Here is a 15,405-nt window from a genome sequence, read left to right on the forward strand (position 1 = left end):
ATCAGTAGCTCTGCAAGAAAAAGTAACATATTTGATGTATTAACTTGTTATTTATATTTGTTTCAGTCACAATTCATGCACCACGACTTGGGAAGACCCTCGGAAGACCCTTCGAGCTGAACTCCTAGGTGCCCGGGTCGTTCCCGTTCCACAGGCCACACAAACTCCACAGACCCCACAAACTCCTCAGCCGGCTACTGCAGGTGAGAAATCATAATCTTTACAATATCGACTCGGTTATCAAGTAATTACGTTTTGTTATTTGTTTAGTCATGTTTGTGTTCGCTATATTAACTCGTTTGTTCAGCTAGTAATGGAAGAACAAGAAAAATATGTACATACAGTAGTTACACTGATATTTCAAGAGCCGTATGACCGAGTACGTAGTTTAGTGTATGTTTTGTTTTAAAACGTAAAATATACTTGCGTAAACGAAAAATGTTTTATATTTATTTAAATACAATACATTGTCTACAATACAATGTGTTGTCTACTCAAGAAAATTGGTCACTTTTAGACTAGAACTAAATAAAATAATATCATGTCAAGGTCAATGGATTTAAAGATTCAATGTTACATAGTAATCCTTTGAATATGTTTGATATATATCCTAAGGATTACTACGGTGCTCATTGTGAATGCTATTGAATTATTTCGATAATATCTTCAAGTTAGTTCATTTTATAGTAAAACACAACTAGTTTCAAAGATGTATAAATTTAAAATTCATACAACCATAATAGCCAGCTAGGGTGATACTTCTTTCGGTGATCCTGAAATTGACAATGTGTGAGGGCCAGGTTGCGGGATTCAGGATTCAGGATTCAGGGGCAAGCAAAGTGAAGCAGAGGAAATAAGTTCGTCCAAGGAAAGGTGTCCGAAAAGTTAACAGGAAGGACCTACAACCTGAGGACGAGGAGACCAGTCCCCAACAGTCTACAAAGATGATGAGTTGGGATGGAGCGATATCTTTTTTTAGTATTGGCATGATATTCTTAATTTTTTCATGATTTGTAGTAAAAAGTGGAGATGCGGTAATAATTCTTACACTCTTGTAGTTGCATTAGAATATAATGATGATACACGGTCTTGTTATGAATCTACAAATGAATATTACGTAATTCATGTCTACCTCTTACGTATTATCTTATATGAATGCAACTACAAGTAGACCAGTGATGTACATATATCTCCCATGGATCTAACATACCTAAAGCTAATACTTGATATGAATATTGAATTTAAGTGTATACTACCGAGGCCGAGTGGTCCCCTTCTGCCTTCATTCTATTATCTTACCTTCCTTTGCTGTCGATCATCGTGGAACAATGCCTGGAACCAGTCCTGCGTCAGTTCGGTCATCTTAATTCAACTACCGACTTAGTTTTACCCTGTACTATTAGGAAAATTACAGTGACACATTAATATCAAATTGACGGTTATCTTCGAGTTTCCAATTCTCAGTTAGACCCTTGAAGTTGAAAGTATGCTTTCATTGACTGAAATGGCGTTTATTTTGTAGAAGTGAGTAGTAGCATTATTTGCGTAGGTTTCGGATTCTAGAGGGTTTTTTTCCTTAAGTTTCATATTTAGGCTTCCATTCGATTGATATTTTTGTTTTAGTTGGTCCGTTAGTATTTATCTGATTTGACTTAGAAGTATGTTGGTATATTCGCAGCGAGCAAGAATAGTGACGCGGGGGATCCTCACGGCCCGCTGCCCGAGGGCTGGGAACAGGGCACCAATCCGGAAGGGGAGATCTACTTCATCAACCACACCGAGCGCATCACCACGTGGTTCGATCCTAGGATACGTGAGTGCACTTTCTTTCTTTCTCCGGTAGTGGCGTGCTACGATCTCGTACGTTCCCTTACCTGACCGTAGACGCCACCTGCTCGTGCTTTCAGCGTAAGTGAGTGTTTCTTCCTTTCTTCTTTAGCTAGTTTACGTCTGTCTACATGTTGGATAACATGTGACATTTAGATGTATTTATTTTATCCTTCCCAGTTGAGATATTTTTGTTCGTAATTCATGGGTACGTAGTATACACTTCTTTACTTTATGCCATATTAAAATTTTTCATGGCTTTCTTTTCATCAAACAGATCAATTGTTTGTGAAGAGAAAGATTTTTTTATATGTATTTATGTATATTTTATTTAATGTTGGATATTTTACTTATCGATTTCGTCTTCCACACCATTGAAATTCAAATTAAAAGTATATTTCGTTGTAAACCATTTTTACATGTCGCTCACTCCTTTCAACAACGTCATATATCAAAAAACTTGATTTTTCAGGAGATCGTTTTTAAAGTTTAAGAGTATAATAAAATGTATTAAAAATAAATATAAAGCCACTTATTGAACTTTTTACTGTGCAACAGATCTTTTTAGTTAAAACCTGAAGGTTTTTTCTCCATTTGGTAAATATTTAGTATATTTAAAAAATAATTAAACAATACATTTTCTTCAAAATACAAAAACAATACTTCTGCCCTGTAGCGTGTAAATATTAAGTTAAAAATATGCTACTTTTGCTGGGATATAGTACATTTTCTGGGCTTTCCGAAAACATGCACAACTGAAAATTGGCGATTTTTGATATATGACGTTGTTGAAAGAAGTGAGCGATGTATGGTATTTCTGTGTTGAAACGGAAGAGGGGTACAAGTCTGTGTCATATATTAACGCTACAGGTGAATAGTAAAACTATTTTACTATTCACCTGTAGGTGAAAACAGCTCTAGTTTTCGAAACTAGTTGTGTGTAATGAAATAAAACTCAGTAAGTGGTATTATACAAGTGTTTAATTTCTTTTAACAATCGCTATATTTATCGATATGAATAAAACATACCATACTTACAAGTTTCAAGAGGCTTTTCGCTTATTAAAAAACCTCTTCATCCAATCTCCAAGCTCTGATTCGCCATTGTTCGTATTGACAATGAGATCAGACAGATTCGCGCCGAGTTCTCCGCGCGTGTCCTTATCTCGGCGAAGAGTGAATGCAGAGGCAGTTTCCTGCGGTTGTGGAGATTCGTCCGAGGCGCTGGAGGCGCTGGAGTCGCTACGCCGGCCGCCGGGTTCATTCACCCGCTCATTACACGTCTGCTTGTGTCAAATTGAAATTCACCTGCGACAGCGGCGCGGACATGGCAGATTACCGTTAATTATTTCTATACGGTTATTATGCCCAGCGTGTGCTTCTCTCTTCACTCTGCGCTCGGCGGCCCTCTCATTCATAACTGCAGAGAGGCTGATGTACGCGATACTCGACTGTTCAAACTCAAAACACAGTAAGGGACATGTTTTTCGTAGTACATTTTTTTGCATTTTTGGACTAAGTAGATTCTACCTAGTCCAAAAATGCAAAAAACGTACTACAAAAAATGTCCCTTACTGTGTTTTAAGTTTGGACAGCCATACTACACGGCTCGTCCATATAACATTCTTCGTATTATTGAATGATAGAAAAACGGTTTTGTTCAAAAACAGTACCTAGATGGTATCGTGATAGGTGTGTAACTATCATATATTATTTTGAGAAATAAAAAGACTTTGTGTTTTGATCCACTCACATTTTTACTAACCAACTAGTCATAAATTAAACCCTGAAGATGGCAACAGGTTGTTGCCGAAACTAGTTGGTTAATAAAAATGCGAGTGGATCAAAACACAGTTTTTTTTATTTCTCAAAATAATATATCAATATGATCCACAAAGTTAATGCTTTCAATATTCAAAAGTGTAACTATCAAATTATTTTAATGGTTTCATCTACCGACAGGACATTTTTCTTAAGAAAGTACTCTCAAATATACCATTCAGTCGGTTGCGTACTGAATGGTATATTTGAGAGTACACCCTTAAGAAAAATATTCTGTTGGAAGATGAAACTTGAAAGCTGTCCCACCGCACTCTCAGATCTGATACAGAAGCATTTAGGCTTTCTGACAGACCTTCTCTTGCAAAGCAATTTTTTAAAACTTTGTTGCGAAATTTATTGAAAATGTGAAACAAAATTGTATCCTGATTTAACTGTGAATTTGAATTTGAATGTTTTCAATATTCCTGTCACTTCTAATCTAAATAAGTACAAGTTTGTAAATCCACCGCCAAATTTTCTAGAAGTACCCCGGTAGATAAAATGATTAAAAATGATTTGATAGTAACACTGAAAGGCCTGAAATATACACGGTGCCATCCTTTTTTAAAATTATCTAACGTCCAAGTGACTCTGAAATCTAGCTACGACTTATGCAACACCGCTTATCATGACCCTACTCAGGCTTCAACTTTTTAAGTTTCATAGGCTATGCCTACTCGTGAATGGATTTACTCTTTATGTTTAAAGTTACTATAGTTTCATGTAATTCATGAATGTATTGTTTTTGAATAAGTACATTAGGCTGCCGAAAATTACCTATCATTCAATAATGCAAAGAAAGATGTACAAGCCGTGTACATAAACAATATACAATAAAAAAATGGAAACAATAAAATGGCGTCGTTATGTCACAAGTGTTGATTAGTAGGACTGACATGGCAACGATTGCGTACAAAGTTGCCAAAATTATTTTTCAGCATGGTATCCAGCTCTTGGCCCGCGCAGCCACCGAGTGAGGCGGCCGCGCGGCGTGTTCCCACGGCCGCCCTCAGTCCCTGCCGTGTGAACTCGCGCCACTTGACCCCACTCTTACTTTGTGTATGCTTTTCGAGAATACTGGAAGTTTTTACGATATAAATATAAAAGTGGAGGTCCTCACCAAAACGTTACATTTCCATTATAAATGATTTTAAGTAATCAGGAATTCTAGCTTGTAAAATTGTTACGTTTTGGTGCGATTTAATGATTTCATATAGGTTTAACACAGGATTGGTTACGTTTTCGATTTCGATAGAATACAGTAAACAGAACAGATTCGCTTTTAAAGGATTTTTTGTGCAATATTGGAAATGTAACTTTTTTGTGAAGACCTCCACAAATATTTCGCTATATTTTTAACTCCTACCGAATTCAACTGGGAACATGGATACAGAACGCAGCACCAAGTTCTTCAAACTTGTCTATTAATGAGTTGTCGATTGATTCGGGTTGTGTAGGTACCTGCCTGCAAATATAAATTTGGCTGTATTTGTGGGTAGGTCTAGGTACCTACCTTCAAATATCAAATATACATTTGCTATATTTGTGGGTAGGTCTATATAGGTATAGGTACCTACCTTCAAATATCAAATATACATTCGCTGTATTTGTAGGTAGGCCTAGGTACCTATCTGCAAATAAAGATTTTACTGTATTTGAGATGTGCCCACCCAGAGGTTTTTACGTCGTAGATCGTCTTTTTTGGGTTTTATCCATTTTTAACTGTGTTTTTTACATTTTATTAATTCCCTGCGTATTTATCATTTTGCAATGTACATTTATTTTAATGCTTTTTTCGGTTTACGTTTCTTCTTCCTGTTTTCGTAATTACACATCTAACTTTCATAACAAATTACTTATTTCGTCTATTCATAAAAAAAAATACGATTGTTTTGTTAGTACTAAATAAACAATAGAATATATATTCCCGATTATCCGATTATTAATGAAATATAAAACAAAAAACCAACCAACTTTTTGCTACTCGCTTATTCCGCAACTCAATAATTAATGTGACCCACACGTGACCTCATACACTTGGGAGTCTGGCGAAAGAAGCGTATTCTTAGTTGATTCAAATAATTTTATATTGATTTATAATATAAATATAAGTATCTACTGCATAATATTAACAACAAAAGTCCGTTTAGGTCTTTACTGATCTTGTATGTTATACACTAAATAAATTTTTCTACCAACGCGTCTCGTCAGACCTTTAGAATTAATGACGCCGTAACTTTCAGTTACGACGTAGAATGTTTTAAATGTTACTAAATTTAAATTCTATACGTGGAGCGTAAAGGAGACATGTTTTAATCAAAATATTAAATAATTTTATTGGTTCACCACGACTTTTCACCACCAAAAAACCTTCATTTAGTCGCGCGTCATCGAAACGATACCAACTTGGAATTGCTGCGCGTACAGCGCAATCGCCTTTGATTAATCGTCAATCGAAACTACGCGACATAGGTTAATCATCACTCGTTCATGAAGTGTCGGCGCTGAACGCGGAGAAACAACATAACCTCAACATTTATTCGCATTACTGTTACACCTGTTTCGGATGAATCGCCTATGGCAACTTTTTAGATTTGCGAACAAATGTTTGTAGAAAGCTTACTGCATACATAGCCTTTTTTATTCCTGCAAATGTACCGCAGCGATGAATCATATTGGAAAACTCCATGAGTAATAAGGCGAAAGGGGGTTAACAGTTGAATGTTTAATAGAGAAACCTCCCTGTAGCCATGACACATACTTGTATGATAATAAATCAATGTTTTTCTTTTACCCCTTCATCATTCCATCTGATAGTATTACATACGTGTATTGACAAACTGGTCATTAATCTTTGTTCTTTAAACCGAAGATACCTAGTGCGGGTTACCACAGGTATGTGCAAATGGCTCAATTTTGGAATCGTTGATAGGATCATTTATTGACATAATTTGGTTTGGAGTATTAATTTACGCAAGCAGATATTTCTAGATTTCGGACAATATAAGCTGTCTGAATTTCTTTGTTGGACCTTTGGTTTAAAAAAGGATGTAGGATAATATAGGTAACACCTCCTTCTTCTTGGTGTGGGCCTGTTTTTAAGAGGGATTAGCCTTCTGCGATCGATTCATCTCTTTGGTGGTCTGCCATGGGGTTGGCCATACAGTACGATTTGGGGGAGTCTGGATGGTTCCATTCCCCTCATATTTCCTTCGTTGCCTTCCCCACCTAATGACATCTTCGATCTCGCATATTTCCCTGAGGTAACACCTTGCTTGAGCAAAAGTAAACCCTTGGCGTGAGCAGTAAGCCTTTTGGACTGTATAGATGTGATATGGTGCAGATGTATTTTAATAATTAATTTTTACTTTCCAAATCGATTGTTTTATTTTGGTATTGTTTAACCTTTCCAACCGTGGGGCTATAGGTCGGGATTTGGAATACCAACAAAGTCTATTGATGATACAATACAATTAAATCATTTATCGGTTAGTTACATGTTTTATACCAACTGAGCAAATGATATATTAAAATGTTACTAATATCTTATTACTTTGTCTTTGTATTGATTTTGAATTTGTGGATACATATACCTATATTACAGAGAAATAACATGAACTGAACTGTGTACATTTGACTGCTGGAATATGGAGTAGTAAGCTTGCTTATTTATCTTGCAGCCCAGCATCTACAGCGTACACTGCCTGCGAGGGAAGCTCTGCCGACCGGAGGAGGTGGTGGGGGAGGCGAAGCACTGCCGACCGGGGGCGGTGGGGCAGGCAGCTGGGGCTTCGGGCCCTCGCTCCTGGCTAGCCAGAAGCTGCGTCTCCAGACCCTGCATTTGGAGCGAGAACGTCTCAAACAGCGCCGACTATGCCTCCAGGTATATAAATATTGTTAACAATTTCATTAATTGATTCGGCAGTCACTTTGTGGTAAAATCTATCCATTTTTAATTAATGTTTTTCTTAGTAAATACCACTATTTCTTAAAATCTACTGTGACACGTGTTTCGATGCATTCCGCATCATTTTCACACACCGTATCGTACGGTGTTTGAAAAATATTGTTAACAATTAGAAATTACTATAAAATATTACTTCCTCAATCTCAGTACTAATCTCAAATATGGATTTATTTTTCTTTACAAGGGGCATAAAAGCGGGAAAACAACTTGGCAATTAAAATTTTGCAGTTGCCAAAATACTATCCATTTATTTTTTGACAATCTATACGTAAATGTTTACACCTTTCTTATTTCCACCTGTGCATTTTTGTTTAACTTATTATAATTAATCATTAACCGTGAAATATGAATTATTTCAATGAAGCATTTTAAGTTTTATAACCCTGATATACATGTATTGTAATTTCCTCTAGTCCAATATCATTAGCTCACAAATATGTTTACATATTTGTGAGCTATTTTCTCACAGTTTTTATGGGTTCCTTTTAAACCAATGGGAGATTTCACTGCGTCATATTTTCGACATGTTATTGTATAGCACAGGGTGACTCTCAGAATTGAAGCTATTGAACACAATCCTAGGTATGGTAAGGTTAAAAGTTTATCAGAAGGAGCTTCCAAAGTCCCGCTAATGACCCTATTCCTGAATATGAATTCTAAAAGGATAAATATTATTTACAATTATTCCCTCCTCCATTAATATATTTCACAACATATTTTCAGTTACATTTCTATTTTTGTACTGTACGGAGTATAATGATGTGTGTTGGCATTACAGAAAGAGCTGGTGGGACGCCACAACCCAGTGTTGGACGATCCTTTCATGCCCGGGCTATCGGAGCACTCCCGCACGGAGTCGGGAGACAGCGGGCTGGGCATGGGCCCCGCGCACTCCTACTCTATGCCCCACACTCCCGAGGACTTCTTGGCCAATATTGACGACAGCATGGACTGCGCTAGCGAGAGTGGAGGTATCACCATGGATGCCAATGACATTGAGGTATTATTTTATGAAAATGGCGCTATATAAATTATCCAAATTTATTATTATTATTATTATTATTATTGGGTCAAATAAAAAGTCTATGAGGTTTTTTGGTACATTTTTGTTCCAACAGTCGAGCTGTGTACAGTATAGGACTGAATTGACGGTTTCGCCAGGTTTCAGCAGCTTCAAATGGACAATTCCCTTCCAATCCCACCAAACACTCAACATAACCTTGTTTGCCGACATTCCAGAATTTGAAGTCGTTTGTAGAGGGTCACCAGTCTTTGACCGTGATTGCTTGCGTTTGATATTCTTATATTTCACCAACTTTAAGTCGCCTGTAATGATTCGCTTAAAATTTTTTATTGTTGTTATTTTTTTTCATTCAAAAGTTACCATAAAATCTGCAATTTTGAGTTAAAACGTCTGCAAGTCCCTTTTGTAAGAGATGATCTATCATATTATTCTATCTATGTTAATATTTTCTATTATAAATACATTAGGTACATTTTATTTTATGTTTTGTTTTCAGCTGCCAGAATTTACTAGAGACATTTTGGATGATGTGGAATTACTTATAAATCCAACAAACAACCAAGATAACGTATTAACTTGGTAAAGCTAGTGCTCGAAGTAGTGAAATACTCAGTGTGCAATAACAATACAAATTGATATGCCCGTTCTCTCACAAGTGATGTGACCAGGTACGGGGCCCGGGTCCTGAAACACGACTATTTAGGAACGTGGAAGAGACTTTTTAATCTTCATACGGGGCATTCTATTATGAGATTTACTATTTTTAAGAACTTACATTATTTTCCAGAGAAAAAAGTGATTCTAAACGTGGTGCTGAAAGAAAAGAGCATATTTTGAGGACAATAATATGATCTTAGTGTTCTTTTTCTATGAAATATTTGACACGGCATCTATTTTATGTGATGCATATTTTTATTTTATTGATAAAAACATTATGATGAAATTTGGTGCCTTCTGTTTGTGCCTGAATATTTTTCACTGTTTATAATAAATATAATGTTTTTGTAGTCATTTAAATGTTGAAAATATTTGAGATGTATGTAGAATTAATGTACTGAATAATTAGAATATTTTACTTTACTTTTTAACCAATAAGATGTAAACAAATTATTTAGTTAGCTTTTACATACAAATACGAATACACCATCTCCCTTTCAGCAAAGTTTTCAAACCATGTGAAGGCATATTATTTTTAAGCATTCTCTTTATATTTCATATATTGGTTAATAATTATTTATATCTTTTAAAAATTAATTAATTAAAAAAGTAATATTGCAGGTTTAATATAGAGGAGATCTCTTTTATGTATTGCAAGTAAAATATTATTGTGCTACATATGTATACGCATTTATATCTTTCATTCATTGGTAAATTCAAAAAATCAATATTTCTGAGCTATAAAAATTGTACTTTATTAATTTTAATTTTTATGCTGACAAAGATTACATGTAAACGTTTAAAAAAATCATTACAACCATTTTGTGAAGATTTTCAATTTCATTCTGTTCAATTTAAATTTATGTTATACAGATTATGTTACAAAATTTACGAAATATTTATATAATATGTAATTCATTTTTAATTAATTTTGTCAATTGATATATCGTCAGTAAGTGTGTATTGCCGCCAATCTACATTTTGGATAAATATAATATTCCTTATGTGGTCCGTATCTCTTATTGATACTCTATAAAATTCCCACACACCTGGGCCCTGGGCTCAATTTGTATAAAATATATTTAAATTTAAAGAAGTAGCTGATATATTCCATCTGTAAAAATATATACGTATTTGCGTGTCCTTTGGAATAAATTTACCTTGTAGATAGGCGGAAATGTACATTAACTAGCGATATTATTATTGTTAATATGGCCGTTAGGTGTGAATAGTTAAATTAATTTGTTTAAAAAAGTTTGCAAGCAAGATGATTTGTGTCAGTTAAAAGTTTTTTTTTGTATCCTAAAAAGTTTGTTATCAAAATGGTTAATAACAAAATATAATTTGGGTGCATTTGAGCTTAATTTGATTTTGAATTTTGTAAGATATTTTTGGGAATATTAATGAACATATTTTTTGCCCCATTTGTATTTTTTCTATAATTTATTGACATCTAACCTAAATACATTTATAAGATTTTACATACATATATATATTATTTAAAAATTGTTCTGATTGTATTATCAATTATTTTGATTCGGGATTTATATTTTAGAGGTAACTTTTGTATTTAGTGTATTTTTACATATACATATACATGTGGTATCATTTACTTGAAAATTAATTATTTACATATTATATTTATCATATTATCATCTTAAATGATTGAGTTTATTAAACTTATATACCATTTGTAGTATATTTGTATTTCTCTACAATAACTCGGCTTTACAACAAATTGTCAAGTTTTCAGATATGATTACATTTATCACTGTATGAAAGATTTCTTCTTATACTGAAGTATATATTATAAATGTGTTAAACTAATGATATTTGCAATGTGTCAATAATATTTATAAACTCCTTACGCATTTTGTAACAAAATATATAAAACATTACAACTGATAAGACTACTTTTCCCACCCCTATATGCTAAAACTACAATCTAAAATTATATAATTGTGTATGTACATATATCTAAATTTTTATTATGTATAAAATAATTATAAATATCACTATTGTGATCGATTGTAGGATAAATAAGAGCAATAATAAAGTATATAATGAATGCCGTCCATTGGAAACCAAATGCCTTGCGAGATATTATTATATAGAAATAATGTTTTTTTACAAAATTTAACTTTAAAAGCATGTACATATATTAATATTTACAAGCGCAGATAAATCTATTTTGAAATCTTTACTACGAATATAAGTAAAATTAATTCAGTAATGTTTTATACTGAATAGAAAATATGATATCGCAGAAGTATTGAGTATTAGGTCTAAAGGATTTTTCAAATGTATAAATTCCGAACTAAGTAAAGCGGATAAGTGAGCTCAAGTATTTTGTTATATTATAAAAACTGATTTTCTTTCGTAATGTTTGATTGTAACTGCATTTAATTGTGTAATAAAAGGTCAATTATATGAAATAACTTTATCACTTATCTGGTTCACAAAGCAAGGGTTACTTTTGTACAACAGATATAAATGTATATGTGAAAGTGATTTTTTAGGTTGAATCAATCATACAGCAATTATAAAGGTTCGTAATAAAACAATGTCTGGTCAATCCGGTTGATTTTTGTTTTGTTTGTTTTATTTATTGAGATAATGGCGAAATTCTTTTTGTACTCGATATTAAAACTGTGCACACTTCAACTCTGCAAAGAGTGATGGTTCGTGGCACACAGATGAGTATATTAAGTTGATGTTTTCTGGCAAGTATAAATGCTTTAACAGTTCCTCTGTTTATGCTGAGGTACATTCAAAGCTACAATGTCGTACATTAAATATTAGTCTCATTCTTTAAATTTTGTGATCTATACATTTTAATGATGTAATAAAGTAACACGTATATTGTGTGTTACAGAAGGACGTTTAAAAAATATATTGCTTGCCTAAATTTATTTTCAGTAGAATATGGAAAAAAATTAAACATCTTAGTCAAACCTAAATTGATTGCTATATAATATTCAAGGCTACCAGTATAATAGCAACTTTGCCCAAATGCTTTGTGGATATAAATTATGCACTAGAAAATATGTATTAATATCGGGCAATAAAGAAGGTACCATCCATCAAATATTTTTTTATAATATCAGTAGAAAGTTAATATAATAAATGTTAAATTCAAATTTGTGTGCAACTGGTAGCCTAGTTTATCCTTATATGTATTATCATTTTATTCATTGTGAATGCTACTGAATTTTTTTGGTAATATCTTCATGTTAGTTCATTTTATTGATAAAATACATTTTAATTTACAAAATCTATTAACACAAATAATTTCGAATATATATAAATTTCAAATCGCCATAATCATAATTTACATATTTGCATTGCATTGAGAAAAATAGATCAAAAGTGTTTGGCTTGAACATAAAAATTGGCGTATAATTTTATCAATTATTTAGACCAGATACTTTATTCACAATCTTTTGGTGCAAATCTTTCTTCACAGAATTCCGAGCTATTCCTTATCTAATTTCTGCAAGATTTTTTTTTTTAATCAAGATTTCATTCTGGGGAACCCAGAATTTGGGAACAAAGATTTGGACACATTAAAAATATTGACTATGATAATTTGCTAGGAAGGGTTGCTATAGATGCTCGATATCAATAGACGAAGAGAGCGAAGTTTATAAATATTTTTTATTTGATGAAATGACCTACAATGGAACATCAATTATTATTTACGATTTGTACATGTTATGCCTACTTGATTAAAATTTTGTGAAATATACATATCATTTAGTGGTTTTACAAACGTAAATGAGTACTGGAAACTGGAATGGTGTTGCATACAAGTACATAGATATTTATAATGAATTTTATTTGATTTTCATTTGTATGATTTACCCAAGGTAATTTTCAAACAGAATGTCTTTGTAAAATAAAATACACGAGATTTATGTAGTGGAATCTTGATATAATAAATCTTATGAGGTTTTGAAAAAAAGGTATATAGGGTGATTTTGATTAAGATTTGGATGCCTAAAAACCACTAAATAACAAATTCTATGGAATAAAGCCTCTTTAAAACTATTAATATGTGTGGTATGAAAAATATTACAGTAACAAATTATAATAGAAATATCAAATAATTACATTCAATTGCAGCAAACTTCCGTTAGGTCACAACAACATGTACAATGTACCCAACTAAACACGATTGAAGAGGAGAGTTGACGAAGAATTTGCAAAACATTTATATCATGAACATTCGTACATAATACCGTTAGTGGCATCGAGGTTTGTGTACATGCTCTATTCACTATGTAAAGGTGGGGACTGACGGGAGGAATTCGTTGTAACGTCGCTCACGGCGAGCACTCTGGCTATGGATGGAGCATTCGGCTCCCTGTACTGACTATACAAATGCTCGCATCGCAACGTGTTACGTTACGATGAAAAGGCTCCGGTCAGTCCCCACCATAAGAGGTATATTTTTTATCGAATGCTATGCCAGTTAAAGGGGATTTTAAAAAGCAAGGTACATAGAGAAATTCGTTATATTGAGGTTCCACTGTAATACAATTAGTTTATCTTTTTATAATATGGTAATACCTCGCCTTACAAATGTGATTCTCAATAACAATTATTTGTTCATCTAATCGCAGCTTTTCTGCGGTATTTAACCCAGGGAGTAGGATAAGTGTACTGGATATTAGAACGCATTCACAGCCTTAGTGTGTTGTTGATTGAGTAAATTCTAACTTACTTGGCGCGGCTGAATTGAGAAAAAAACTGTTCACTAGCCAAATTATTTGTTAGCCGAGGTATTACTGTTAATATTTTTAATGCGAATAAGTTTAAAGGAAACTTATATAATTTTTGTAAATATACCTACTCAAATTTCTGGATTTAATAAAAACATTGATAACAATTTTTTCTGCTTATAATTTTCCCCATTTTTTTTATCAAATGCAAAAAACTGTGTGCTAAAAAATAGTCAAAATGAAATTATTTATAGATTTGGCGTTTAATTTGTAGAACTCCGTTTTAATTTAAATATTAAATATTAAAATCAAACACTGATTTTTAGAGCCAACTAAATTTTATTTTATTATTTAAAACATATAAAAATAAAATTTGTGACAGTCGTAATAAAATATAATTTAGTTGACTCTAAAAATCAGTGTTTGATTTTAATATTTAATATATAAAATTAAATAAATCGGAACTATGTATGACTATTTTTGTTAATAGCAATACCAGATGTCAACATCTGGGCATTTACAGGGCTAACCTGTCATCGGATGGTTTAAGTGATTTTTTATACATTGTACAATATACAATTCTGCTCATAATTGAACTAACTACATATATTGAAAGATTGATATAGATACAGAAAGAAGAGCGAATACTGGGAACACGCTGAATGGCGCACTAAAATCAGTAGAAGCCAACAAAAGCCTAACATCAGATGGAAAACTAGTAGTAAACAATGGAGTTTTAGGACCAACTGTTATGTATGGAAGTGACGCGTGGAGTTTTTAAATTTTGACTCACTTCAAATACGCAATGTTTTTAAATACCTGTGACAGGTAAAAACATGTTTTTTTTACTCCGATGGCTGTTGAGCATATAAAAAACATTGCTCATGGCGGACGGAATGCTTCGTGACAGCTGATTAAAATATTGTATACACAAATATAACTAACTAACAATCACACCGCTTTTCTACAGGGTTAAGCAGAGATAATAGAATGCTACACCGATCTGTCTTTGCAAACAATCTTCACCTGTTCCACATTCATGAATCTCTTCATACATACCTGGCGATTGTTCCGACTCCTGACCTTACCACTTTCAAGTACATATTTGAAATACTAGATCATGCCAAGTTTTCCTTGGTCAGTTACCAACCACATTCGCCTCATTAATTTATTTAACTATCCTTTCTTCACTCATTCAATTGACATGCCCAAACCATCCCCACACACCTTTCATTTATCATCGCTGAAGCAATATAGAAGGATAATATCATTGGTAAATACGCGAAAATAATAAATCTGCAAATACTGAGTAACTAAGTATTTTAAAGAGGAAATTGGATGAGAATATAAATTCTAAATGGAGATTTCTATTAATGAAAATGTAT

The 15,405-nt window shown here is 33.1% G+C and overlaps 1 protein-coding gene and 1 long non-coding RNA gene across 3 annotated transcripts in view; both read left to right on the plus strand.

The window, feature by feature from the left end:
• Positions 1-9,434, plus strand: part of yki (Transcriptional coactivator yki) — a 77,696-nt gene extending 68,262 nt beyond the window's left edge. Inside the window, exons 2-6 of one of the 2 annotated variants that reach the window (XM_088263348.1) lie at positions 67-203; positions 1,679-1,813; positions 7,329-7,531; positions 8,394-8,615; positions 9,136-9,434. In XM_088263348.1, coding sequence (XP_088119474.1) covers positions 67-203; positions 1,679-1,813; positions 7,329-7,531; positions 8,394-8,615; positions 9,136-9,222 — 784 coding nt within the window. In that variant the 3' untranslated portion in view covers positions 9,223-9,434. The remainder of the gene's footprint in view (positions 1-66; positions 204-1,678; positions 1,814-7,328; positions 7,532-8,393; positions 8,616-9,135) is intronic. The other variant, XM_088263349.1, reaches the window with a different exon arrangement.
• A 1,835-nt stretch (positions 9,435-11,269) lies between these two features.
• LOC148307414 (uncharacterized) lies at positions 11,270-14,187 on the plus strand. Its single transcript, XR_015837835.1, has 2 exons — positions 11,270-13,742; positions 13,795-14,187. It is a non-coding gene; the product is annotated as an uncharacterized LOC148307414 (long non-coding RNA).
• Positions 14,188-15,405: the final 1,218 nt, after the last annotated feature.

Source organism: Brachycentrus maculatus, unplaced genomic scaffold (genome assembly GCF_059751285.1).
Source record: "Brachycentrus maculatus isolate JH-2025_06_01 unplaced genomic scaffold, ASM5975128v1 h1tg000199l, whole genome shotgun sequence".
NCBI classification, from domain to species: domain Eukaryota; kingdom Metazoa; phylum Arthropoda; class Insecta; order Trichoptera; family Brachycentridae; genus Brachycentrus; species Brachycentrus maculatus.